Source organism: Glandiceps talaboti, chromosome 17 (assembly GCF_964340395.1).
Source record: "Glandiceps talaboti chromosome 17, keGlaTala1.1, whole genome shotgun sequence".
NCBI lineage: Eukaryota > Metazoa > Hemichordata > Enteropneusta > Spengelidae > Glandiceps > Glandiceps talaboti.
Window position 1 is genome coordinate 18,156,149 of NC_135565.1, and position 25,412 is coordinate 18,181,560.

A 25,412-nucleotide genomic window follows, 5' to 3' on the forward strand; every position below is an offset into this window, starting at 1 on the left:
CTAAAGGCATATAATAGCATTGGGGACGCTGAATTTTAGATGCTGATCATGACCCCAAACTCATTTGATTAGATTATTGTACCTTATTATGTGTACAGCTATACAAATACATTTACCAACAGGTGATTCAATACTGCACTGTAGAGTGTATAAGTCATTATCTTTTACAAACTAGTTTTAAATAACGTTCTAGTAACAACTAGTGGAGCTTTAATGGAGATTATGAACTTGTCAATGAGTTATCTATTTTTGGGAATCAATATTTAGTCAATAACTCTCTCTCTCTCTCTCTCTCTCTTAGTCTTGCTGCTAGACGTTCGGGCTTTCTTTCGATGCTATAAAACTATAAGCGAACGAAGTTCGCATGTGAGGCCATCCTCGATAGCGTTGTTCGGCGGTGTGTCGTATTTAATCGGAAGAACATCCGAGGGCTAGCTGATAGACTATCTCTCTCTTTACTCTCTCTCTCGTTACTGTCTAGCTCTCTCGTTCTCTTCTTTGTCTGTCTGTCTGTCTGTCTGTCTGTCTGTCTGTCTGTCTGTCTGTCTGTCTGTCTGTCTGTCTGTGTCTGTCTGTCTGTCTGTCTGTCTGTCTGTCTGTCTGTCTGTCTGTCTCTCTCTCTCTCTCTCTCTCTCTCTCTCTCTCTCTCTCTCTCTCTCTCTCTCTCTCTCTCTCTCTCTCTCTCTCTCTCTCTCTCTCTCTCTCTGAAACTATGAGATTGTTGATTTTAGATATATCCAGTCGTACAGTGAAATTCCTTTCAACATATTATTTAAAAGGTGTATATTTTGGATAATTTGTTTTGGGGTATCATTATTATTTGTTCATAAATGTTTAGTACTTTATACAACAGACTGAAGATTGGACGAGAATTTCTATTCGACTGTTACATTACATAATACAATGACCTTTAAAACACGTAAATTAACTGTCACTCATCTGAGATATTATTAAGTGATAGCCAAGTCAATCAGGCTCCCTAGGTGTATCATCTTACTTACAAAGGCCAAATGACAATATTTACAAAGCAATAATAATCCATTAATATTGCCATGCCGTTTAAGACATTTTGGCTATTAATCTTCAAAAGAGAACCGAAGACGTTTTGCAATCCCTCTAGGCAAAACAACGATATATGAACGACATGTTGTGTCAAATCAATACAGTTCAGTTCAGTTCAATCAACACAGTGTGACGTTTAAATTGATTTTGATGCATCACCAATATAAGTAATAACTTGTATATACAATTATCGTTTTGTGGGGCCAAGGATTGACTCGAAAGACAAAAACGTACCGACACTACACTCGAACAATGTGATAGATAGTACAAATCAATTATCCATTACTGTCATCATTGGGTTACGAGGTATATTTATATTGATTTCCGGCACTTGATTTATTCCACTACCCCTGGTAATTCATAAAACAAACAAAACGACATCCACAATAATAAGGGGTACGGTGACCTCATTTTTTTTATGTCTCATTACTTGTTCACAGCAACTATGTAAGTCGGTCGGTCTCCTTTTCCTCCTCTCTATCCTATTTCCATTGGATTCCTGGTAACGTGCCCTTTCCCAGCTTCTTTATACAATTGGCAGGTTCTCAGCCCCCCCCCCCCACTTGAACAACTTCCTTCATGAAAAAAGGCTCTGTTCGTGAACAAGTTTTGTCATCGCCATGACTGTAGATGACATCGACAGTCCAGAGACTTGTAATTGTATATTCTTGCCAGAGAGGGCGCTATTCCTCAAAATATTAAAGGCGGGTGCAAATAAATTTTTTTTTTTTACTTTGATTGGTTAATGAGAAGCAGAAAAAATAAGGTCACCTTTAACATACACACGCACACACACACACACACACATCCACACACACACACACACACACACACACACACACACACACACACACACACACACACGCACGCATGTACACAATGATTTGGTTGTTGTTTTGTACAATCCCAGCAAAATTAATTTGAACTAATCCTTAATTCCAAAATATAATGACACTGTAAATTATACACACAATATTGCTTTTATTCATGATTTTGTCATATCGACTTTTGAAAAGTATTATATAATTATTAACTTATTTGGGTTGAGGGTACAATTTGGAGGTTCAGAAGTAACCTGCGATGTGTTTTTATTGCGAACATTTCAATTCAATAGATTGAGTTTGTGATTGTGACTTGAATGTCCCACAGTAATCTTATATTAATCCAAGAATCGTTAATACTAAGCTGACTTAATAAGAATTTTATCTAAGTGAATATATTTACATAACACTACAATTAATATAATGATGTTAATATCGATGAATATCTCTATAACATTACAGTTTTCTTCTCCTATATTCTTTACAACAGTTGGCTGTCAGTGTTGTAAGCCAGGTCACATACATTTGTATTTCAGCTAATTATGCAACGAATCCGACGTTTTGGACCATGCCGTAAAAACGCCACTGGTTTACGACGATGTTGATTGCATATTTGGACAGTTACGTCATAGCATCGTTTATTAAAACTAATGTTAACTTTGTTAATTGGATGGGGGATAATAACAGGGAACTTGCAATCCATACTGAGCATGCTCAGACGCAAAGGACTATCGGATTATCTGTGGTTATCGTAATACCTAATGTGGAGCTACTGATAAAATAAACCTCCCACAATGGTCTGGGTAATGATGAATTGATTATTCGTCGTTGCAAAGAATAGCACATTATTGTTCACAATGCCAATTGATTAGTATTTATTATCACATTGCCTATGATGCAACATTCAACATAGCGGGTTTGCAAGTTCCCTATTGACACAACACATGTATAATAATGATCATAATGATGTATAAACGAAACTCTAAAAATGGTACACATCTGCTCATATATAACAATGAATAAATTACTGTACATTGCTCATTAATTACTATACCCAATTCACTTGTTATGACTACACAATATACTTTCGTTAACATTCAGGATGTTTAATTATGTAAGTTCTAGAACATGTAATGTATAAATCTTAATTATGCAATTTCAGAATATGAATAAAGTGTCCTATGTAAACCACCTCAGTAAGAACTACTCTTGAATAAATTCGAGTTGTGGAAATTCACGGAATAAACTAGTAATAGATATATTAATTAACTATGGACAAGTACTTTACATATTGATATGTGGTTAAACATGACATCGATTATTACAATTTTTCAAATTTGAAATACGCTAATAGATATAACACACAAAAGAGTACAAATAAACACATACAACCGACCACGAACCTGTGCACATATAGAGATATAATGATAGCAATTGTAAGGTATGCACAACTGATGTTTTAGTATTCCCTGCGAAATTTTAACACTTGTTACCACTTTCAACATTGCATCGTCTTTTCACGTTAAGCTCCATTTCTATTCAAACTTGTCGTTTGTACATTCTTTTAAAAGCAATTTCACGAGTTTTCCAAACTTAAGCACATCACCACTAAATGTAACGTTGGCTTCACTCTTTACTTCGCGAGCTGTGGCCGATCCAACGAGAAATGCATGTAGCGAAGATTCCTAAACAGTAAAACAAAAAAGGACGATATATGAATGCATAATTAATGCATGTTAAAGCTATTTAGTTTAGCGTGATATCAAGATATTTTATTTGTTTCGTATACTTTGACAGGATTTGTGTCCAATGCACACATCCGATCCCAAAATCCATCACATCCTTATGTCATACTCTCCATCCTCACCCTCTCTCTTTATCAAGTCCACATGGATTGTTTTGACTAATGAAAAACATGGTTGCAATATTTCGACGACCCATAAAAATTAATCTGATGGTTTTAACTGTCGACACCAAGATCTGCAGTCTGTTAGACTAAAGTTGCTGCAACCCCATTGTTCAGTATATCGTGTACTGACCTGCGTAGACTCTTCAACTAACACGTGATCTTCATCAATACTACGATGAATCAAACCATTTCTATGCAAGACAGCCATAGCTGATGCTACGTCACGTAAAATATTCATGACGTCACCAATGTCAACACGGTCTCGTTGTCCAGGACCCCTTGGTTTCAGATATAGATTCAAAGGAGCAAGTTGAAAGTTCACAGTATGGTATCTTGACATCGATGGAATAAATCGACTTCCGTCAAGTTCCTTTAACCAATGTACTGGTAAATGAAATTACACAAAAAGGGAGAAAAAACAGGTGAGATTTCTGCATGAAGTAGATCATGACGAAGATAACTAATTATAATGAATGATTTGTTATAGTTAGTGAGGAAGAGCTCGAAGAAGGAGAAACGGGAGGGGCAGAGTGAGAGGGCTGGGAATTTATGGTCAATGAGTTGATCCTAAGTGAAGAAGGTGGTGGTTTTGATGGTGTCTATAATATTAAAGAATTGTAAACTTACCTTTACTATCATCACGGATACCGTTAACAACTCCTGTTATTTGTGTATTCATTTGTTCTCCATAAGAGTTACTCATTTCTTTCAACTTTTTCTTCGTTTTCCTTTTCAGATCCAGTGTTGAGATAGTGTACAGGATTGGATTAATTGAGGAATTCAGTGGAAGTATAAAGACAGCTGTTACTGCATACAGATCATCGGGTATGTGTATATCGCATAAACCTAGAATACTCATGACGATTATAGGAACCCAGCACATGAAATCAGTCATCACAATAAACGTCATACGTCTTGCCAAAGCTGTCTCTCGTCGACTGACACTACCTGCAGCTTGACTGGTTCTCCTAACTACCACAAACATGACAACGTAGCCGACGAATATCATGATAAAAGAAAGCAAGTTGATAACCAGGAAGATAGCGGTGGAGTATTCCCATGGACCGAACTTAGCATTTGTTATCTGAAGAGGCAGACATACTCCAGATCTGGAGTAGAATTTACCACCAAAATACGTGAGCGGCATAACAGGAACGACGGCTATGGTAGTGACAATTATCCAACCAATAGTACAAACTCGCCGAGCACACCCCAAAGTAATCTTTCTTCCACTGAACGGAAACACGATACAGACAAAGCGGTCACATGTTATCAAAGTAAGAATGAAGACAGACACCTCACTGGAAATTGTAGATATGATTCCACTAAAATTACATAAAGGACTGTGTCTCCAATATTCATTATGAATACTGTATTCACCTTTATAATATATATCAACAGATGCAATTATCATCATATAGAACCCCATCAGAAAGTCGGCACAGCCTAGATTTAAGATCATGAAAGAGTGACTTTTCTGTCTTTCAGTTTTCTCTCTTAACCTCCAGAAAACAACAAATCCATTGCCAAGTAATGCACTTATGCCCAGTATCCACATACAAAGGGTAAGAATCTGATTCTTCATAAGATCTGTACAAGAGCTGAAGGCATCGGGAGATGGAGTACATTCATCTAATGGTTCCGATATTCGACGTTCATTGGCCAAGCAGCAGAAATAATACTTATCGGAGTACCTGATAGGTAAGGAAATAGAACAACTACATTAATCGACTATGCTTAAATTTACGACGCTTTCCAACGTGTCATTACAAGCACTTTGTTCTTAAGGAACATTTTAATCAGTTTTACTCGTATACATCTGTGAAATAATTTTCAAATTGTATCACACATTTTCCAATATTGAGTCCACTGGTGAGTTATCGATTCACACTGTACATCGGGAAAACATATGTATGCCCAATGTTGCAAGACAGACACAGACAGACAAACATACATACATACATACATACATACATACATACATACATACATACATACATACATACATACATACATACATACAGACAGACAGACAGACAGACAGACAGACCGACATACATACATACATACATACATACATACATACATACATACATACATACATACATACATACATACATATAGACATAGAGACTGTCAAAGTCATTCAATATTCCATTCCAAGGGTACAAACAAGTGTTTCTCTAGTTCGCGATAAATTAATACAATGTACTTACAATCTTTTTAAGTCATCCATTTCATAGAAGAAGCGTTTTTGATCTCCAACCTTTATTTTATTATGTGATATATTTCTGAAATAAGAGTTGCGTTTAAAAGATGAAATCCATAAATACTGGTACGTCAATATTTGTTTTTGCCATTAGAACTAAAACAAAATAATCAATCAATTTGGTTGCTTTTGCGATTTTGAAAGTTTTTGTTTAGGTGAGACCCTTATTGGAAAGATTGAAAATTTATTTACTTTGCACAGGTTGTCATTAGACATCTCCAGTGTACTGAGTAAATATTGTTGGTATTTCTAAGGCTTTTGTTTTAGAGAAGAACGAAAGCACATGTGATCGAAACATGTGCTGCTCGTTTGTTATAATCATTGATAAAAAGCAACTAACTGATGAAGGAATACACTATAATTGCCTAATGTGCAGGAAACACATTTGAAGTGTATAGTTCAGGAAACAGTTGCAGGCCTAGGGATGTATGATAGTGATATGACGTGAAAGAAAAAAGGACACAATGAATCAAATAAGTGGATGTATACTTTAAATACATACAATTCTTGTACGTGTAAACCATTAAATACGTTGTTGGCGAGTTTCGTTAGCTTCATATTGCTAAGATCCCTGTAAAATAAGAAAGTCAGCAATAACGAAGAGTCGTCCTTTAGTGTTTATCAGAAGTGGGCTATCACTCTAGACAATAAAATAAGATTTTCTGCAAATGTATAAATAATTTGATCCATGGCCATTGTTAAGTATATGCAGGTGCTTGATGAGACCATATACATATTGCATTTGTATACGAACTGTTCAAAATGTTCAAAACACAAAAATACCAACCAGATAAACGAAAAACAAACACAAAACATTACAGAGCATACAACAAGCCAGTAAAACTTACAGTTTCGGTAAAGATGTAAGACCAAAAAATGCGAAGTTTTCGATTTTCGCCAACGGGTTTCCTTTCAGGTTACTAGTAATAAAAGAAATTAATTTTTATTACTTTTGAAGTGTAACGTGCACGTGTTAGTAAAGCCACATTTGTACAATTTGTAATACCTAAATATTGATTTGAAAAAAAAGAATGAAATAACATTATTAACCTATTATATTCATAGTTATATTGTTGTCAATGATTTGTTTAATATGGTAAATACAAAGACATGGTAACCTTTTAATACTAATTAATCAACCCTACGTTGCTAAGGCAACGACCACTGTCAAACTTCCCATGTACATGTTACATGTTTACATTATGTTAAATGATTTTTTTCCATGAAAGTATTATATGCTAGACCAGCGTATGTTTAAAAAAAAAGCTACATGCGTATCGTAAGCTTGCCATGAAGCATTCTTAGATTATGCTCAACCCTTCGTATCAATTGATCAAATCCCTTTTCATACAAAAGACATACACGTGTTCATTCTATTTACTTGGCAATTAATTAATTAATTAATTAATTAAACATGTAAGTACTTACAGAGCTCTAAGTCGGTCCAGTCCAGTAAACTGCTTTGCAATCAATTTGTAGATTAAATTGTACCCGAGGTTACTGAATTGTGAAGGAAAATAGAATCAATGAATCGCTAATGTTTATTCTTACATTAACGCTGCAATAATGTATATGACCCCAGACTACTAAAATAATTAATGGTCTGTGATATGACAAACATTCTAAGCAATGTGTTAAACACACGGTAATATGAAATGTTTAGGTGCACATGGTGCATAAATTCAACATTGCAGATGATAAGTATATTTGCATGTACAATTAACGTCACTATATTAACAAGATAACAAAATTACACAAGCTTATGTTCAGTAACAATAACAGTTTATACTTATAATCTATTTAAGGAACATTCATTAAGTAAACAACTTACAGGTTTAACAGATTTCCAAGACCCAGGAAGGTTCCATTAGGAATGTCCAATATGTTATTGTATGACATATCCCTAAGAAAAAATAAAGGGATGCACCTTATGTATTAACTATGCTAAAGACGATCGGCAAATAAATGCATATGACCCCCAAGTACAGTAGAACGTTATATCAAAGCTATATCGAATTGTAATTATTTGAATGTGTCATATCAATGCAATCTGGATGACTTTCAGAGAGATGTAGGCAAATCTTATTCTCATGTGTGTTAAAATAAAAAAATAAAAAGAATTTACTCCATGAAAAGAAATGTCTATCAATTTATACCTTGAATGATCATTTATGATTTTACAATGACACCCTAATTAGTTACATTTACAACAGTGTAACTATATTTTAATTGATAATGTTAATCATAATTGAACATTACCAATTTGAATCCATTTAATAGTTTTCTTTGCAATGACGTGAAAGACAATTTAAAAATAAAATAGTATACTGTATGTCAAGACGACGTTACTATGAAAGAACAGATATTCTTGAGAAAATACAAATCTGTGTACTTCGAAACACTGACAATCTTCCGTCTTGTTTCTGATCACATTGTTATTATTTTTATTATTATTATTATTATTATTAGACTTTTATTTAAACTCGATAGACTGTTGGGCCAAAGGCTCTTCTCACAAAGTGTCGAGAAAAAAATATACAATATATACATTAAAACATTACACTTACAAATATGCTACCAATATATGGTTTTTGAACATTCCCTCTGTCAATCGCAACTTCTCATGGTGTACCGACATGTTACTATAGTGCTGGATATCAGAAGTTCTCCTACTTCTGCTTGATATCGCCATTACTCGCCCATTTAAGTTTCTTTGTGTATAGAACAGTAAAAGGAACAAGAGAATTTACATGTGTTTGCCTCTTTGCAGTAACGTCAAATGGATCAATAAGCATTGACTTTGCTGCAATATAAAACGACCATTTATATCACCTAGGTATTTGATAGTTAATTTCCAATTTTTAACCCTTATACTTTAAAAACATAATTAATGTGCAATAGTTATTTTTTAACTCATACATTCCATCAGTACATTTTGCTAATGAAACGATATGTCAAATTTTCAGCAACTTGGAAGGATAAAAATGCTTAACCTTACAGCATACGGACACTAGTGGGTAGCGTGGGAGGAACGGTCGTCCATGTTCTATTAACACAATCGAAAACATGCCCATTACAGCTACAGCCTTCTATACATGTTACATCTGAAACGAAGAAAAAACAATAATATCTAGTCACCTAGGTAACACTTGTCTATTAAAGATTTGTTTGATGAGGCTAGTAGTGATCAATCCAAAAAGATGGTATAACTGTTCTATATGAACACAAGTTTGCCTAACTAGGATCTTTTGATTACGTATTGTGTATTGTAAACATTTCTGAGAATGCACGTCTTTTAATGATATTGCCGTATGTATCAAACACGTCAATCTGCTTTTGTTTCACATTTCTGTGTAGTCTACATAATATATACATACAAATGGAAATACACCAAATTAGACCCAAATGATAGTTTACTGATAGAAAAAGTAACACAAATATTTTGCTTGGACACTAGGAAAGATATTAAATGATTGAGTATTTCATCTTTCGTAGGTCACATGTCATGAGGATTGTACTATTGTGGATAGTTGCGCTATAGAAAAGTTGGTCTAGAAGACAGAAATTATCCAATCTAATCCTAAACGTTCCACTTATTTGATAATACAAATATGAGAACATGTTATTGCATCCATGGCATTTAAAAACTAGACACTTTGAATATAGGTGTGATATGTATTCTGCCTATTCATTGTGTATTATGTATGGAATGGGTTACTCTTTATCATGAACATGTACCTTTAATAGTCTACGACTCATAGAAATATAGATGGTAGTGTTTTGAGTGTACTCTAAAACTCTGGTTCTCTTCCCTACCTACTATTCTAAACACACGTCAACCCGCTACCAAGATCAGGACTAGGACCTCACAAGGTTACAACGAGATTTAACTGAATAAAATAGTAAACACTGATCAATATTAATACCCTCGTTACTTACCACAGAATAATTCATCGTCGCCATCTTTACAGTCTTTTGATCTATCGCAAACCTTCTCCAGCACTACACATTGCTTACTGTCGTGGCATTTATGAGCACCAGGGCATATAAAACTGTCTAAAGGAACAAAATAATATTACAATAAAATTTGAAGAATAACAATATCTTATTGGCCATGGTTAGTATGATAATTATGAATGAAATGACACCATGTCAGTTTGAGTTGATTCATAACTTTATACTGTTAATCAGCATATTAATTAATTCATCCATCAATACTTTAATATTGACTATTTATATAAATGAATGACTTTATCGCCTACCACAATCACGTTCATCTTCTCCATCTGGGCAGTCATTCACTTCATCACATCTTCTATGCAGTGGTATACAGTATGACTTAGAGCATTTGAAGGTATTGGGTGGGCAGGAGAAATGATCTTTAAGAACATGAAGATAAAACGTTATTCACCTTCCGCATGAAACACTCCCAAGGGTAATTTTCAAATGTCAGTTATCTTTTTCTACCATTATAGAATTGAAGATGGTTATATTCTAGTCATCATCTCACATTGCTCTAATATTAACACAAATACAACAGTGGCCTTGATAAAGGGTACGATTACAAGAGTGTGATGTAGAAATCTGATTTCTGAAATTTATATTCTAGTAGAAAAGAGTAAACCTGCAAACGTCACAGCACTTCAAACATCCGAACATTGCGAATTAATGAGAATTGTATAGCGAAAAAATAAATGCTAATCTTTGAAAAAAAATATACATAATACCACGGTGTATAATACAATCTCTCTCTCCCCCCCCCCTCCCTCTCTCTCTCCCCTCTCTCTCTCTCTCTCTCCACACACACACACACACACACACACACACACACACACACACACACACACACACACACACATACACATACACACACACACATTCTAAATAAGTAATATTATATATAGGTGGCAAAGGTTACCACAGTGTTTCAAGTGTGTGACGTCACGGCAACCAACATGGTAGTGTTTTCCGTTCAATGTTACATAGTCGTATATGCAGAGATACTGTCTGTCCACACATACACCACTTGTGCATTGTATCTCATCTGATCGGCATAAGGCATCTGCTCAGATATAAAATGAAATTATTATATTGTTAAATCCATGAAACTACAAGTAATTCTAATACTTTTTTAAGTTGGCATATACAAATATAACTCCCATATTTCCAGCAATTGCTTATATCAATGATTTAGAAGTGCCCCCACCATACTATGAAATATGTCTTTGGTACTATATGCGAGGTACGAGTATTTAGGTGATAGTTTATGGCTTACCGTATGGTTTATCTTCATCCTCTCTGCTAAAACCCTCGCAGTCAACCATTCCATCGTTTCGGAGAAATGATGGGATGCAAGTGTTGTCATAGCAACGGAAACCAGCACATTCTGAAAACAAATTAAAATTGTTATAAAAATTACCAATATTCACTTTATGAATATTTACTTATACTAAATGAGCATATTAATATTTCACTTAAAGCTGCTGTTGATGCAACTTGAAATTTTTGAAGCATTTTGTTTAATATAATGACTTTCTTATAACCTCGTACACCTTAAGCAGTAGTGAATCACATGTGTATTTGTATTTGTATAGCTGTACATATGGTATGGTGCAATAAATCCATTCACAGAATTTCAGTCTGCACCTTAAAATCAGCTTTCATATGCAATCACGATTTCAAAATATACTTTTAGATGTAACCGAACTCTACTTAACATGTACTGTGTGTCTGTAGTTATTGGTATTTGACAATTTTCAATGATTAAATAAGTGATTGTCTCATCGCAAAAATAATACTCAGGTTACAGGTAGTGCAAGTTTAACAGATATTTAAATATTGATGTGGTTTTGAGAAATTATATTATTTTAAAGTTTCGATGAATATACATCATCTCTGTATACTTACCACTTGCACATGTAATATCACCCTCGTCACTTCCATCCAGACAGTCAGGGTAGAGATCACATCGTAAATTGAGATTAATACAGTGACTATTTGTGCACTCAAACTCGTTCTCTGAGCAAACCGGATGAACTGTAGTAATAAAAGTTGACAGTATACAGTAATTTCCCTTACGTGGCCTGACAGATACACTGTACTCAGTTGTTGTTAATTACATGCATTGGGCTGTAAATCTCTGTACTTACTTTTCCTTGTTATGCATATCTGCAAATATGACTAGTTTAAGTCATTAAAGTCATTTAAGTCATTCCATTATTGCCCAAAATATTGCAAGGAACGCCATCTAGTGATATTTCCTTTTCCTTGTATTTGAAAATTTATACCAAGGAATTAGTAAATATGGTTGTGAACTTTGAACTCACCACATTCAATTTCATCAGATCCATCTACACAGTCTTCGATGTGGTCACAGTAGAATGATATCGATATGCACTGTCCACTATCACATGTAAAACTGGTTGTCTGGCAAGTAGGTGGTTCTGTAAGAGTGTTTGCCAATTATGCCCCCCCAAAAATGATTTTATCATAAAAACTAGTATAAAACAAGTATTAAATATAAGTTATAACTTGGGTTCACGATGACCTAAGAAGTAATACGTTTATGTTATAGTTAACGTATTGTCCAAAAGTAAATCATCAGCGAGATAATTCAATACGGAATATTGGTTTGAAAGCAATATTGAACTATTATTACAAGATACATAAATCGTAATATTTCATAGTGTCTGTATGTCATAGTTACTCCTACCATCATGTTATGAACGATTTTCCAAAATGGTGATGTGAGACTACAACAAATGAAATCGAACTTTGTCAGGCACACATCAGAATTAACTCACCACAGTTTTCTTCGTCAGATCCGTCGTGGCATAAATTAGACCCGTCGCATACATAATCGTTTAATATACATTCCCCACTTCCACATTGGAAATGACTTTCAGGACACATAGTCAGGGTTTCTACAGAAAATAAACCCATATCAATGCTTTCCTTACAGCCACATTAAGCTATAAACCTATTTACTAAATTGGTGTACAATTCTTCAATGTAACTATAATTGGTACCACAAATAAATATATATTAAGGTGCTAGTGGCAACAAAAAGTATTCAGAACAATTGACTTACAGAACAGAGTGCATGCCCATCTTACGTCAATAATTATAATTATGTCAACTTTAGAATGCACTTCATATGAAATATATAATAAAGAATTGGTACAATACCAATAAAACTAAATCGATATAACTATAATTAACAAAAAATGTAGTATGAGTTGGGATTCAAACTGTGAGGACTTGTACATTACCTTTATAAGGCATTTCGCAGAGAACTCCTTGTACTTCATCATTAACATCTCCACTGCAGTCTGAGGTCACCCATTTCCAACCGTCCCGCCAAATCATTGTCACACATGCATTTGATTCTTGTCCATTAATAGAAGTATTGTCATAGGAGAAATCGTTGAGCCATCTCGAAAATGACAACACTTCTGAAGACACCCAATAATATTCACTAGCATTGACAGCTTGCCTTGCTCCGATCCATACACGATGTAATTCAGTAATTTCACTTTGCCACACGTACATCGTATTATAGTCGATGAAATCAGCTATATCTGCAGACACTAACTCCCCTATATCAGCACCAACACGACTGCACATAGCTCTGGCATATTCATACTGCATGGCATCACTCTCTACGTTGCTAACAAAGGAGAACTCGAGAATGCGGTAACAACGATCATCGAGATTGTACCAGAACGGATCACATCCTAAATAGACAGTTTAGGGGTTATCTTTAATACATTTGTGTCTGTACAAATAACCTTTCTTTAAGGATACCGAATATATGGAATAACTTTTTTTATCATTTCAATAATCAGAAATTGTAACAGAAGAAGTTCCTTTGCTCATGAACACATGTAATGTTATCTTTTTATGTTGATGTACATGAAAAATAGGTCAATATCAAATATTCATCATTTGGAAATAAAATTTAACATCTTTTAACTTCAAGATAAAATACCATATCACATACATTAAGATCACTCATACTAGCAATGTAAATGATTTAAAGCTGTAACACAATGTGAAATAATGCGATGCGATGCGATACCATACCATACCATTTACCACAAAACACTACTCCACACCACACCATATTATACCATACAATACCACACTATACAATATAATACAATACAGTAACAATACAACACATTTTTATTACTTAACAAATACAACCACCCAATACACAACACAACACGACACGACACGACACGACACAACACAACACGACACGACACGACACAGCACAACACAACGCAACACAACACAACACAACACAACACAATACCGTACCATACCGTGCATTGCAAGTTGGAAGACGCATATGATAATTTGGCAGCCCTTTGAGTATTGCTCGAAAGTACCACATAAGAATTTATAAAAACATTATTATCACAGTGATATAATTACGTACGTAAAATATAGTCTTACCCTTTGTTATCATGGGGCCAATGTTTTCATCTATCAATTGCCCTAGAGGAAAATATATTAATCAAATTAGTAATTTGTAGAAAACTTTAATCATATGGTATACAGGTATCATAATTATGCAAACTTCGACACTGTGTTTTTGTTATACAACATAACTATATGATTCCCACTTGTTATACTCACTGCCAAGTGTCATTTCGTAATAAGTAGCTGACAGTCCATTGTAATAATCATGTATTATATTCCTGACAAAGGATGCATCTTTTATTCTTGCGGAGCAAATTCCCAATAATTCCATATGTCAGACACGGTAGTTCGTTCATAAACCGGTATTCAGAATGTATAACACTTCTGACAAGTAGTTTATATATATATATATATATATATATATATATATATATATGTGTGTGTGTGTGTGTGTGTGTTAAAGAGTAATTAACAAGAATCCATGTTTATCTTCACTTACTAGCATATACTTACCATCGTATGGTATTTTTGGAGTCTTACAAATATAATTGTTTATTTGATTTACGGCACAGGCGATGTCTCTCCAGTTATTTGTTGAATATATAGTATTAAACTCGATTTTACAGCAGGACTCGTAGGTTCCTCCAGCTGGTTCCCGTATCCAACCATCATCATCAACAAGCGTCCTAAAACATTGATGGTGTAAGTATGCAGACCGTTACACTTGCAATACATTTGAAAACTTCAAGAACTCAATAGCAAAAGCAGTTGATATTGTGTATAAAGCGTGTTACTCAAACAATAACCAAGGAAGACTTACCAATCAGTATAACTCAAAGGACTTGAGTCAGTCCATGTAAACCATCCACCGATAGAAGCATCAGTTAGTCCTATCAACAAAACAACAGTACAGAGAAACGGGTGTGTATTTCAGTATCTGTAAACAGATTATACACAATCTCTTTAAATGTTCTTGCAAGGGTATTCTAAGAATGTTGACACCTTAAACTAACTTTACAGATCGGTTCAGGGTATATCATATAAGCGTGCTCAGATGTTACATCCCTAGATGCGAATTCCAGTACTACATTTTCCTGCCATTTTTCACTATGAATAACGATTTTATAAGTCATATACAAATTCATCTCTTTGGTTGTGAAAGGAATTGACTACAGTAGAAGTAACTACCTATGTATATATCCACATGACTTCCAATGTACCATTCTGATGTCAATAAAGTATGGATGAAATTCATTTCTCTGTAAGATTTAATACTGACAAGATGTCCGCCATTTTGTACCACTCTACACGACTCTTCGGCTTCAGGCCAAGTCAGTGGCTCCATTGATATGAACAATTCATAACAATGTCTGTTGTACATTTTCCAATTCTCGGGACAATCAGCATCTTTAAAAAGAAATTTAAGTAAAGTAAAACGAGAAAGGAATAAGCATGATTATAACAGATGTTCAACAAAACAGAAAACTTGTACCGTGCGTGGGAGGGGATGGGGTGGAGTGGGGTTTAAAATGACATCTTTTGAAAAGAAAGACTTGTTTCCGTTTTCAGCCATTGTATGATTGTTTTGACATCAGTGGTGGGTTAGACCGAAATTAAATGTATATCAATTATAACGAAATATACAGACGTACAACATATAAGCAGTTTAAGTCGGTTACTACTATATTATTTATTTCAAATGCACATCTCAAACACAAACACAAACACAAACACAAACACAAACACAAACACAAACACAAACACAAACACAAACATGTCATTATTATTTCAGCATTTCCTATTCCTTGATACAAAAGCGAAGCAAGCAAGTTACTGATAGCATATCATTCATATTAATTACAGAAGTACATCAAGTAATTTCGCCTATGGCATATTACCATTATTACTTGATATATAGTTATGATTGTCTACGTATGATCATGGAAATAACTTTTCCCATCTTTTGTTAAATGGTACAAGCAATGATTATACATTTAATTACAAAGAATAATGATTTCAGCTATGAACAACAAACCTGTTTACAGTGTAATTAAAGTACACATTATGGAGAAATTCTAATAATGCACCAAAAGTACATGATATAGAATTGTTCACAAATTTATAGCTTACACCTACCTGAGTCTCCGGCGACTGAGATTGGCACTGACGACTCATAGTGTTTATATTCATATGTTATAAAAAAACTCAGATCATATCCTGAATTTATGAAAAGTACTTCCATGAAATTATTTGAGGATACGAAATATCGATCTGAATCGCTAGGAATCTCGACTTGCGTTGACTTTAATTTTCCAGAAACTGTGAAAGTAACTTCCACTGAATTCAAATGCTCGACAGTTGGTTTCTCTGCTGGTATTGACAGAGTCATATACGTTTTTTCAGGGCCAGTCAGAGTCCACCTCTGTGACGACTTTTGCCATTGCGGGATGAGAGGAAACTGATAGGAAGCAAGAATACCACATGACGATTGGTGCATACAGTTCTCATATGTAGCATATTGATTAAGATACTGTCGCCCTACACCGCATCCAGCACAATCTGAGAGAGGAATATGAACACAATTAATGTCATGTATATCTTCAAATAGTAAATATGAAGAAGCGGGAATATATAATCCTATCTGTGTTTGTAAGCCTGTATGCCACTCTGACTGTTTAAATATACACACGTATGTACGTGTGTGTGTGTGTTTGTGAGTTTGTATGTACGTACGTACGTACGTACGTACGTATGTATACTATGTATGTATACTATGTATGTATGTATGTATGTATGTATGTATGTATGTATGTATGTATGTATGCGGGGTGAATTAGGAAGTAGGCTTAGTTACATAGGAAGCTAAATCGCATATTACAACTATTTCAAAATTGTTACAAACTATTAGAAGTTCGAAAATGTTTAGAGATCTGAATCTCTTGATACAAGGAAGTATATTGAAACATTGGCGTGACGTCAATTGGGTACGCCTTGCTAAACAAACCAAATGATAGTGATATTACATACTTACTTTATGTCTGATTTACATAAATTCATATTGGATCCATTCATAATACTTCGAGTAAAATATGTGATAAATTATATTCATTGAGTTGCAAGTCGATTATTGAGAGAGGTGTTAGAGATTCTTAGTAGATTTAGCACCCACCTAATTGATTTTACCGAACTCAAGCAAAACAACCATTTCAATATTACGGAATTTGATATCTTACCTTGACTGTGATATTGTATTGTAAAACTGTATCTTGGGCGCTTCTTGGTCGGAATGTTGTTACTTCTTAGCCTGATGACTGCGTAGTGTTGAGAGGTAATTATCAAAGGGGGTTGTGCAGTGCAGTAGTTGCCGATCAAATGTTGTGTGTCTATGATCTTTCCATCATAGATTTCAATACAGTCATTATTTTGTTGGAGTTGGAAGGGCAAATTGACATCAGTGAACTCCATATGCAAATATTTGTCTGGTCCAGCATATATTAACCATTCACACCTTATATATGGTTTATAATTTCCAGAAAAGATTATGCCATTACTATCTTCCCAGATTCGTTTTCCTCCACAGCCAGAATCCAATGGATCAACCCCAAACTCTGTCAATTAATAGAATAAACATTAAAAATTTAAAGACTTTGATTCTGTACCTCACTGATGATAAATTTCATTCGTATTTTGTAAATGTCACATGCCTTGCCTTACTGTATTTTTTGAAAATTGCTCATCAGCAGTGGAAGAGGCCTCCTGGTAATTGAGAGGAAACATAACGTCTTTTCTTTAACAATATCGACCCTAAAACCGATTATACTGTGCTGTGGCAGTAATCAAAGCAAATTCATTATTTGTGATAGTTTACATTCGAGCCGTTCCCAAATGATAACAGTCCAGCGTTATACCATTCATCAACACCACTAAATCAGGTCTAAATTATGAAGTTAAAATAATTCTTCGTTTACATTCATAACGACAAATCTAATTTCAATTGCTCCTTACTTTTTGGGTACATCATCAGGTAAAATATCACACAAATATACCACTAGCGATTCAGAATCAGAATCAGAAATAAAATCGCTCGTTAGTTTATGTACGGCTCAAACATTTGACTTTATTTGTTAATTTCATAACAGATAATATTATCGTTTTGCCCTCTATCGTCAAAATTCAATACGATGACCTATATATCATACTTTTTTTTTCAGTCAGTTAAACATGTATGTATGTATGTATGTATGTATGTATGTATGTATGTATGTATGTATCTATGTATCTATGTACGTACGTACGTACGTATGTATGTATGTATATCCGTCCGTCTGTCCGTCTGTTTGTCTGTCTGCCTGTCTGTCTGCTTGCTCCGTATTCATTTTTCCAAATACACCGATACCTGATTCAAAATAATACGCTTGAAATCCAAAGTTAGTGATTCCCAGTTCCATTGCTTGGTCGGAATACCCAGTAGACAAAACAATATACAGAACACTAGAAGAAGATACCATTGTAATAGGCGTATTAACGAAGCCACAAAACTCCCCCAAAAGCAATTGATAGTCATCAGTCTCTCCGTCATACACTGCAAGTTTGTCGTGACAAGACGGCTGTGATGACACTAGAGTCCGTAAGTTTAAGTTCCAAATTTCCAACCTGAACGATGGATATAAGAAGACAGAGAAACCTTTTAAGTAAGTTTGTTCGAGTTTAGGGTTATCTTAAAACATACTTAATTTAGATTTTGTAATTATAAATAATTGCAAGGTAAGGAGCAGTTTAAGGTGTTATTAGCAGTTTAAGGTGTTATTACATATTGGATTAGTGAAATATATTGAGTTCAGTGTTAAAAACATATTGGTTTAGTGTTATTACATATTGGGTTAAGATATTATTACATATTGGGTTAGTATTACATATTGGGTTAAGATGTTATTACATATTGGGTTAGTATTACATATTGGGTTAAGGTGTTATTACATATTGGGTTAGTATTACATATTGGATTAAGGTGTTATTACATATTGGGTTAGTATTACATATTGGGTTGAGTTGTTATTACATATTGGGTGTACTATTACATATTGGGTTAAGATGTTATTACATATTGGGTTAGTATTACATATTGGGTTGAATATTACAAATTGGGGTGATACAAATGCGACATCAGATTTGATAAAGAGGATATACAACGCAATATGTTCATGATATAGGATAATAATAGGAATATATGAATAATATATATATATTGGGTTAGTATATATATATATATTATATTAAACTATATATATTAAACTATCCTAAATGAATATTATTTAAATAGGATCAAAAACATCACGAGAGCCCATGGGCAACTGAAAGATTATATATATTTATAAAGTAATCTAAAACTGTAATAATGTTACAAATGAATTTGCGAAAAATGTAACTTAGTTGGTATACCAGCTAGCTTAATTTGGAAGTTTGTTAACAGTGATCACATGTCTTGATTTAAAGTGGTTGAATTGAAGAAGTGGAACATAAATGCTAGTTGTATGGAATACCGTCATACCCAATAATAAAGATGATGCTATGGTACATATAACATATACACCCGATTACCTTATGTAGTTGAATTCCCTGGCATGTATACTCCAGTTATAAGAGTTGCCAGGTGGGAAAATACTAGGAAAGTTCATTGACTGCAGAATTCCAAATGGATTCGTTAGATTTGCTATTTCAGAAACTGCACCTTGTGAGTGGGCGTATCCTGTAAGAGAAGATTGAAATTCTTACTTCTTTTCTGAGAGAATTATAGCATCATTCAAAGTATGCTACATTTTGTAAATTCATACTGAATTTTCTTTTTAAAAATAGTGTCGGTGGAAACATCAACAAGTGGAAAAGGCTAATAAGACAGGAAGATGGATTTCTTTGAACAAAGACTCAGCATTGGGGACAATTACTCAAAATAATTAAAAAACCTGACTACAGTATCTCTTTAATTATCAATGCTGGTCTTGATGGAAAGGTTGTCTTAAGGGTGAATTTGTGTGAACGTTTACTGTATTATTTTGTTTTGCAAAAAAAAAAACCACTTCTGTGATTGACAACGGCAAAGCTTAAAGCAGCATTGTACATGTATGTATTTACTTACCTATTTGACAAATGAATGTCATATAAGATTCGCAGTCATTTACCGTGACTACATCGTTCGCTGTCATAGAATAACACTGGCCGGATTCGTTACCATTTGCATTAAACAGGAGAGGTTCGTCAAAGGTCACCCAGAATGGGAGATCCATAAATAATTCAGGGATTAGATCTATAAATGACTGGAAATAAAAACGTTTAATAGCACTTAGATAGTATATTCCTAGAGTATAATAATGAATTAAAGATATTCTGTATTCTTTAAGTTTGTCTTGTTCTGTTGAGACTTCCTTTTGACATTGTCAATGTTTGTATCTACATTATTAAGTTAAACAATGTCTACATTATCAAATGTATAACCAGTAACGATAACATGAGGCAACACCCAAGTCTGGTTTTTTAAGTGCTGGCAGTATCATATGTGAACTATAGTGTGTTAATTTATAACTAACGATGCGATGCTTAGCGTGGTAATAACATCATCATCAATATGGAAACAACCGCATTGCAGTCATCAGAGAGGTTTGTGATACTAAGCTCGACAGTATAACGTGGAAGTGATTTTATTTTGAAATGAAATAGCATTTTAAGATATTCAACAATGAATTAGTAGTCGCAGGTGACGTATAAGTACATTCTTTGCCAAATACTGTTCCACATCTTACTACTCGAGGTCATTTTTCCGGTATAACGAAATGACCTCTCGCAGCAAGCTGTGGAACAGGATTTGGCCAATAACAACAACTGTACACACACACACACACACACACACACACACACACACACATGCTCGTTTAATTATTAGACAAATGATGGAGTACATATTCAAATTTAATAATTACCAAAGTCTTAAGTATAGAGGTACTTGCGAGATTCCCGCCATAATAATTACAAAAATCGTTTGCATCATCCCAAGAGGTGGTATTGTCAAAGTAGCTCAAACAGTAGCCGTCTGCTTGTTTGGACGGAGCGTTGCCCACAATCTTACCATATATTTGTTGACTGCATACACCTGGAAAATGAACATGTTTATATGTTAAAGGAATGTTGATCTAAGGAAACGTTTAAGTACACTGATTGATGCCCTTGTGTAGGAAAGATGTTTAGAAATAGCTGAATGTCCTCCTTTCTTGGCACATTACACTTTACAAGACGATACATCACAGCTTGCATTATAAACATACATGTTTACCCACAAAAATGGCTTTGTCGTCTTCATCGCTGGATATCTATTGTTCAAATGGCCTGCAGGGCAAAATATTCATTATTTATCGGAGATTCGTAATCTCTTTAATCAACAGCTGCTAGGTTTAAATGTATTTAATATTGCTCTGATATGTTGTTATAGCTTACTAATGAAGCAAATTGCAATCGTGGAATTATGACCAGAAAAATCGTCTTGACCATAATTCCTTCACTAATTCATTAGTTTATTGGTAACCAATGGTAACATTTCATTGACAGTTTGCTTACTTAGACATTTCGCCAGATCCAAAGGGTCGTTTACATAACTTGGTGGACACAGACAGTGATAGTTTCCTGGAGTGTTTACGCATTCATGTGAACAGACATTGTTGTAAAAGCATTCGTTCATATCTGAAATGATTAAAGGAAAATGTACAATATGAAGTTATAATTGGCCATTATGGTTAGCATGCAAATATTTACAGACGAAATAAGTACAGAAAGAAAGACAGACAGGCAGACAGACAGACAGACAGACAGACAGACAGACAGCCAGACAGTCAGACAAACAGACAGACAGACAAACAGACAAACAGACAGACAGACAGACGGGTGGGTGGATGGACAGACAGACAGACAGAGTGACAGACATTATCATTTACCTCTTTGACACAGGAATGCCAATATGCTGTCGTCATTACTAATACCATTGGATTCAATACAATTGATTTGACTCCAAGCCAAGTCACTCCTGTGGGATAATGCAAAACACTCCATATCCCCTTGGAAGTAAATTCCAGTTTGCGGTGTATCCCAATTCGAATATATCAAGGGTGATGAATCAGCCCACCTAAACTCCTCTTGACTAGTTTGTCGTTGTAGACCGATGGTATACATATAATCACCAAATGAATCGACCCCACACTCTGTCCTCGCTTTTGGGAGTGCATTCCGCAAGAATGTAGTGGTGGCTTCCGATTTTATTGCCAAAGGTTCGGCATCATTTCCAAACACCATGGGACATACATCTGTCACAAGAACCTCATGAAAAATACGATCTGGCAGTGTAAAGAGTGTTGAATCATTGTGATAATCAGCCACTTTTCTAAGGTCAGAGTCACATAATTGTAAAGTATCTAACGGTCCAATGCAGTATCCTTGGTGAGCAAGGAAACGTGATCCACATTGACGAAATTCTGAAAAAGATTGATTTCAAAAATTAAAATGTAATCTGAAGTGGAGTTGTTACTGTACTATTTTGTGGGTATCTTAAGCTTGCAACCTTTTGTTAAGTCACAACGTAAAAGTTATTTAATTACTAGATATAATCAGTCTATAAAATGCAACCACTGTTAAGCAAAATGTATTTTATAACTCTGTCATGAATCTATAATTCCTATTTTACCGGGTAAAGTTTTCATTACTTGTTAACTCTATCAACAAACGTTTTATTACATATTAATATCTTATCAATTGTTTTCCCTTTCTCTTCATCAAACATTTCAGATTTTAATTGCCAGGCTCATATGGCGTTAGGTTTTCAAAAGATGTTAAAATTCGCATACATATCTAAGATCAGAAAACTTACCTTTCTCAGTTTGATAGGTGAAATAGTAGTAGAATTTCTCCATCCGTCTCTCTGTAATATTTGAGAAAACTTGTCTACCTTCACCATGAAATATAATAAACATCTCATTTCCACTGCTTCTGTAAGTCAGCTCATTAACATTGATTGTTTTGAAATCTGAAACGCAGTCATCTACTCCAGCTATTGTCGGTGCATCAATCGTACCACCGTCTTTTATATCAAAATGGACCCCAGAATGGCAGCTTATGGATAGAGCTAGTATATTCAACACGACAGTATCTTTAGATGGCACCACAATATGCCAGTATTTAATCATTGTACAATATGCCTCTGTAAGTAATGGGAATTCGGGATTCCACACTGCTCCGTTCGTGTGATTGAAAAACCTTTCTTCCACTGGAAATAATAAAGGAAAACTATATTTAATAACATGCGTAAAGCATATAACGCACGACCCCCGGATTCCACACTAGTCTACGGGATTCCAACCAGTACCTAAAGACGATATAAAAAAATTGTTTCCGAGCAAAGGTTTACACAATTTACGAAAAAGAGTTTTTGCCCTAGGCGAAGCATAATATCGTGTATTAATACAGTTCAACATTCTGGTCGGAATTTGTCGGAAGATAGTGATCGAGACTGTACTATTTGTCAATAAAAAAACACATCCTACACAAATGGGTTTTAGTGGCACTACCACAGTTTAAAAAATCATTTCAAGTCAATGGCACCACCAAAGTTACATTTTAAACCCCATTTTAAGTAATTACAAGTACCATTTCATTGTTTCAAGTTCAATTGAAATAATTTGAAATTTCAATTGAAATAACTTGGAAATTTCAATTGAAATAACTTGGAAATTTCAATTGAAATAGCTGAAAATTGGGGTATAACAACTGTGGTCATGCGACCAAACCCTCCATTTTTCACCTAGAAATGCGCATTGGACTGAAACAATCAGATAGCTCAAGAGTAGGTATTACGATAACTACAGATGATACCATAGTCATTTACGTCTAAGCATGCAATTTCCTATTATCGTGGGGCTAGACACAAGTATCAACATTTTTTAAAATTATTTCCAGAGGGATTTGGAAGCTCGAGGCGTTAGTTTGTCGATGTCTAGGGCGGAGGACGTCGCACAGAATGGAGAAGGCTTACTGCCCAAGAATAAGACTAAGATATTATATATGGAAATCTTTCCACGTCATTCTGTGTGAAAGTACAAAGGAATATAAACATTTATTACCTTCAGACATCTCGGTGTACAACCTCATTTTGAACCCACGGTAGTTTTCTGTACTGTCTGTTCGGAACGTGACAGTGACGACATTTGACGATGAAAAGGCCATCAGCTTCCCAAACTTTAACATTTCTAATCCACACATTCGACCATGTACTGTCTGGTAAATTTTAGATGCGCTATCCAAGACTTCAAGGTAGTCATAGGAGCAGTGTTCTGAGGAATATTAACACAATTGCTGATTTTAAGAAGTTGAAAAAAAAAACTAATATCGTCCCATTCCTAATCTCTCTCTCTCTCTCTCTCTCTCTCTCTCTCTCTCTCTCTCTCTCTCTCTCTCTCTCTCTCTCTCTCTCTCTCTCTCTCACACACACACACACACACACACACACTACAAGTTACACTACAACATATACATCCCTTTAGAATAAATAAACTCTGATTGCATGGAAGGGGATGTGAGGGGAAGTTCTAGTGCTGTTCGAGACGCGCTCAGGAGAGCACCATAGGATAATCACCATTGGATTGGCATTGCGTCGCTTGAATTGACACTACAAATGAATCGAGAATGACCGTATTCCAAACCTTTATGCACCTATCATGGATTTGAAGAAAGTGGATGTTAAACATTTGAATAACATGTACAACATGTACTATCAGGTACATTTCCTACAGCATGACGCAATAGTGATGTAGGTGTAGACAACACACATACACACACACACACACACACACACACACACACATATATATATATATATATAACTTGGATATAT

General features: G+C 34.7%; 4 protein-coding genes and 1 long non-coding RNA gene across 5 annotated transcripts; all 5 read right to left on the reverse strand.

The window, feature by feature from the left end:
- Nucleotides 1-2,035: 2,035 nt before the first annotated feature.
- Nucleotides 2,036-5,097, reverse strand: LOC144448452 (relaxin receptor 2-like). The gene is made up of 3 exons (XM_078138703.1): nt 4,420-5,097; nt 3,923-4,176; nt 2,036-3,568 (listed from the first exon to the last, which is right to left on the reverse strand). The coding sequence occupies exons 1-3, from the start codon at nt 4,937-4,939 to the stop codon at nt 3,419-3,421; spliced, it is 924 nt and encodes a 307-aa protein (XP_077994829.1). The 5' UTR covers nt 4,940-5,097; the 3' UTR covers nt 2,036-3,418.
- On the reverse strand, nt 4,969-9,158 carry LOC144448141 (uncharacterized). Its single transcript, XM_078138295.1, has 9 exons — nt 9,060-9,158; nt 8,629-8,772; nt 7,893-7,964; nt 7,490-7,561; nt 6,910-6,981; nt 6,564-6,632; nt 6,009-6,083; nt 5,095-5,486; nt 4,969-5,024 (listed from the first exon to the last, which is right to left on the reverse strand). Exons 1-9 carry the CDS (start codon nt 9,062-9,064, stop codon nt 4,969-4,971), a joined length of 957 nt encoding a protein of 318 aa, XP_077994421.1. The 5' UTR covers nt 9,065-9,158.
- Nucleotides 9,159-10,548: 1,390 nt separating this feature from the next.
- LOC144448142 (uncharacterized) lies at nt 10,549-13,711 on the reverse strand. The gene is made up of 7 exons (XM_078138296.1): nt 13,333-13,711; nt 12,865-12,984; nt 12,388-12,504; nt 11,969-12,097; nt 11,337-11,447; nt 11,017-11,123; nt 10,549-10,605 (listed from the first exon to the last, which is right to left on the reverse strand). The coding sequence occupies exons 1-7, from the start codon at nt 13,709-13,711 to the stop codon at nt 10,549-10,551; spliced, it is 1,020 nt and encodes a 339-aa protein (XP_077994422.1).
- LOC144448259 (uncharacterized) lies at nt 13,711-15,110 on the reverse strand. The gene is made up of 3 exons (XR_013482084.1): nt 15,005-15,110; nt 14,525-14,566; nt 13,711-13,797 (listed from the first exon to the last, which is right to left on the reverse strand). It is a non-coding gene; the product is annotated as an uncharacterized LOC144448259 (long non-coding RNA).
- Nucleotides 15,111-18,030: 2,920 nt separating this feature from the next.
- On the reverse strand, nt 18,031-23,496 carry LOC144448143 (protein tolkin-like). The gene is made up of 8 exons (XM_078138297.1): nt 23,394-23,496; nt 22,468-23,001; nt 22,094-22,216; nt 21,463-21,632; nt 20,625-20,802; nt 20,090-20,237; nt 18,997-19,144; nt 18,031-18,099 (listed from the first exon to the last, which is right to left on the reverse strand). The coding sequence occupies exons 1-8, from the start codon at nt 23,494-23,496 to the stop codon at nt 18,031-18,033; spliced, it is 1,473 nt and encodes a 490-aa protein (XP_077994423.1).
- Between the last annotated feature and the right edge of the window lie 1,916 nt (nt 23,497-25,412).

Excerpts from the sequence above, each read along its gene's own strand:
- LOC144448143 (XM_078138297.1), bottom strand. The coding sequence starts at position 23,496 with ATGTTTATTATATTTCATGGTGAAGGTAGACAAGTTTTCTCAAATATT. Across the intron at positions 23,002-23,393 it reads CACCTATCAAACTGAGAAAG|AATTTCGTCAATGTGGATCA; the intron begins GTAAGTTTTCTG and ends AATCTTTTTCAG. Across the intron at positions 20,238-20,624 it reads GACATTCATTTGTCAAATAG|GATACGCCCACTCACAAGGT; the intron begins GTAAGTAAATAC and ends CTTCTCTTACAG.
- LOC144448142 (XM_078138296.1), bottom strand. The coding sequence starts at position 13,711 with ATGCAGTATGAATATGCCAGAGCTATGTGCAGTCGTGTTGGTGCTGAT. Across the intron at positions 12,985-13,332 it reads CTGCGAAATGCCTTATAAAG|AAACCCTGACTATGTGTCCT; the intron begins GTAATGTACAAG and ends TATTTTCTGTAG. Across the intron at positions 12,505-12,864 it reads ATCTGACGAAGAAAACTGTG|AACCACCTACTTGCCAGACA; the intron begins GTGAGTTAATTC and ends ACACTCTTACAG.
- LOC144448141 (XM_078138295.1), bottom strand. Across the intron at positions 6,982-7,489 it reads CTGGACCGACTTAGAGCTCT|TAACCTGAAAGGAAACCCGT; the intron begins GTAAGTACTTAC and ends TTTTATTACTAG. Across the intron at positions 6,633-6,909 it reads CTTACATCTTTACCGAAACT|GGATCTTAGCAATATGAAGC; the intron begins GTAAGTTTTACT and ends CTTATTTTACAG.
- LOC144448452 (XM_078138703.1), bottom strand. The coding sequence starts at position 4,939 with ATGCCGCTCACGTATTTTGGTGGTAAATTCTACTCCAGATCTGGAGTA. Across the intron at positions 4,177-4,419 it reads TATCCGTGATGATAGTAAAG|TACATTGGTTAAAGGAACTT; the intron begins GTAAGTTTACAA and ends TTCATTTACCAG. Across the intron at positions 3,569-3,922 it reads TAGTTGAAGAGTCTACGCAG|GAATCTTCGCTACATGCATT; the intron begins GTCAGTACACGA and ends TTTACTGTTTAG.